General features: G+C 42.9%; 1 protein-coding gene across 1 annotated transcript in view; it reads left to right on the top strand.

Moving 5' to 3' along the window:
• Nucleotides 1-500: 500 nt before the first annotated feature.
• The window catches only part of LOC140962416 (uncharacterized), a 5,241-nt gene continuing 3,559 nt past the window's right edge, over nucleotides 501-2,182 (top strand). The window contains exon 1 of the mRNA XM_073421292.1: nucleotides 501-1,124. Coding sequence (XP_073277393.1) covers nucleotides 515-1,124 — 610 coding nt within the window. The 5' untranslated portion in view covers nucleotides 501-514. The remainder of the gene's footprint in view (nucleotides 1,125-2,182) is intronic.

The raw sequence follows: 2,182 nt of genomic DNA, 5'->3' as shown, positions 1-2,182 counted from the left end.
TCCTAGACGTGCCCCCGTTAATGGAAACCAAGCAGAGAATAGCGTGAATCAACAAGGAAACGTACCACCACCACCACCACCAGGAGATCCTGCTACTCGTGCATTAGAAGGTATGGCTCGTCTCTTCGAGCAACAGTTACAGCAGCAGCAGCTACAGCAGCAGCAGTTACAGCTGCAGTTACAGCAGATGCAGCAGCAGCAGCCACCTAGGCCGCCGCGCGACGTTTATGATCAGTTCCGGAGGCTAGCGCCAAAGGAATTTTCTGGCACTACCGATCCTTTTGCTGCAGAGGGTTGGATCCGTTCCCTAGAAGTACACTTTCGTTATCTAGACATGGGAGATGCCGACCGGGTGAGGTGTACCACTTATCTACTGAGGGATGACGCTTCGTTATGGTGGGAAGGAGTAGAGCATGGTGTTGACCTTGCTGCACTGACATGGGCTCAGTTCAAGACCAAATTTTATGAGAAGTACTTTACTGCGGATGTCCGGGGCCGGATTAAGAGGGAGTTTATGACTCTCCGTCAGGGAGACGTACCTGTTGCGGATTTTGTGAAGAAGTTCGATAGGGGATGCCACTTCGTACCCCTTATTGCTGGCGATGCGGAAGAAAAGATGAGGCACTTTATGGATGGCCTACGTCCTACCATTCGGGATAAGGTCATGATGATGCGTCCGGGGGATTATGCTACAGCAGTTACATTTGCATATCAGGCTGAGCAATCTTTGAGAGATATTGATTTCGAGTTACAGCGCAAGAGGCAGCAGCATCAGAATAATAATCAGCCTAATAAGAAGCCATACACGGGTCCTCCTAGACCTCAAGGGCCTCAAAAGCCCCAAGGTCAAGTCAACAAGCCAGCACCGCCAAAGCCACAGAATCCGGGAGCACCAAAGCCACAGAATCCGGGAGCACCAAAGCCAACTGAGAGACAACCTTGCAAAAAGTGCAACCATACTCATCTTGGCAAATGTGAATGGGGAACTTATAAATGTTTTTACTGCAAGGAGGAGGGGCACATAGCCAAGGATTGTCCAAAGAGGAAAGCAGTTGCTACGGCCCGAGCTTATGTTATGAACGCCGAGGAAGCTGAGGGAGAGGCAGACACTACCCTCATCACAGGTAACCTAGTCATTTAACATTTTTATATTGCTTATTTATGCATGAAATGTTAAATTGGTTATTAGAATTGTTTGGGAAATTTCAACCTAGAATAAATTAGGTTGCATGTTCTACTTAGTTGGACTTAAGTGATGATTTTAGAAACCTTAGAGAAATAATTCGAATTTGGTGCCTTATTTTATGTGAAGGATGTGATTCCAAATAAAAAGTGTTAGGGCCAAAATTAAAGAAAATCATAATTAAGGGGGAGATTCGAATTATGGGGTTTAATTTGCAATTTTCGAAAAATCTAAGGGACTTAATGGCAAATATTCGAAATTTAAAGGACCTAAGTGCAATTTCCGAATTCTTAAGGATCAAAATGTAATTCTCAAGACATAAAGGACTTAATTGGAATTTCGAAATAAGTTATGGATTAAATTGCAATGATTTGAAAATTTTGGGTCAATAGTGCAAATTTCAAAAGTTAAGGGACTAAAGTACAATTTTTCCTAGAAATGTTAAAGTTTAACGCGAAGTCTTCATAAAACTTTAGGGATTTAGTGATAGTAAATCCTTAAGATTCAACATGAAAAGATTTAAAAGACATCTTTACCGCAGGAAGGATTTTCATTCAAGGAATAGCTACCTATGCATTGCTAGATTCAGGAGCTACACATTCTTTCATATCCGAAACCTTCACCAAAAGACTGAATATTACTCCTCAAGATATGGGTCTGGGTTTCAAAGTTTTTATTCCTTCCGGTGATCAGATGCTCACGTCCAAGATTGTCAAGAATCTGGAGCTTCGGTTATTCAAAGATGTTGTCCGGGCAGATCTTATTGTCCTTCCTATGCCCGAATTTGATATTATACTTGGGATGGATTGGCTATCAGCGAATGGAGCTTCGATTGATTTTCGTCAGCGATCGGTATCTATTAGGCCACCTAGTGGTAAATCTTTTGTCTTCGAGGCGGCGAGAAACAAGCAAATGCCGCACATTATCTCTTGTCTATGTGCGAGGAAGCTTATTAAATGTGGATGCCAAGCTTATTTAGCCTGTGTCACTACTGCACAG

Source organism: Primulina huaijiensis, chromosome 17 (assembly GCF_012295235.1).
Source record: "Primulina huaijiensis isolate GDHJ02 chromosome 17, ASM1229523v2, whole genome shotgun sequence".
NCBI lineage: Eukaryota > Viridiplantae > Streptophyta > Magnoliopsida > Lamiales > Gesneriaceae > Primulina > Primulina huaijiensis.
This window is presented reverse-complemented; position numbering and strand designations above follow the sequence as displayed.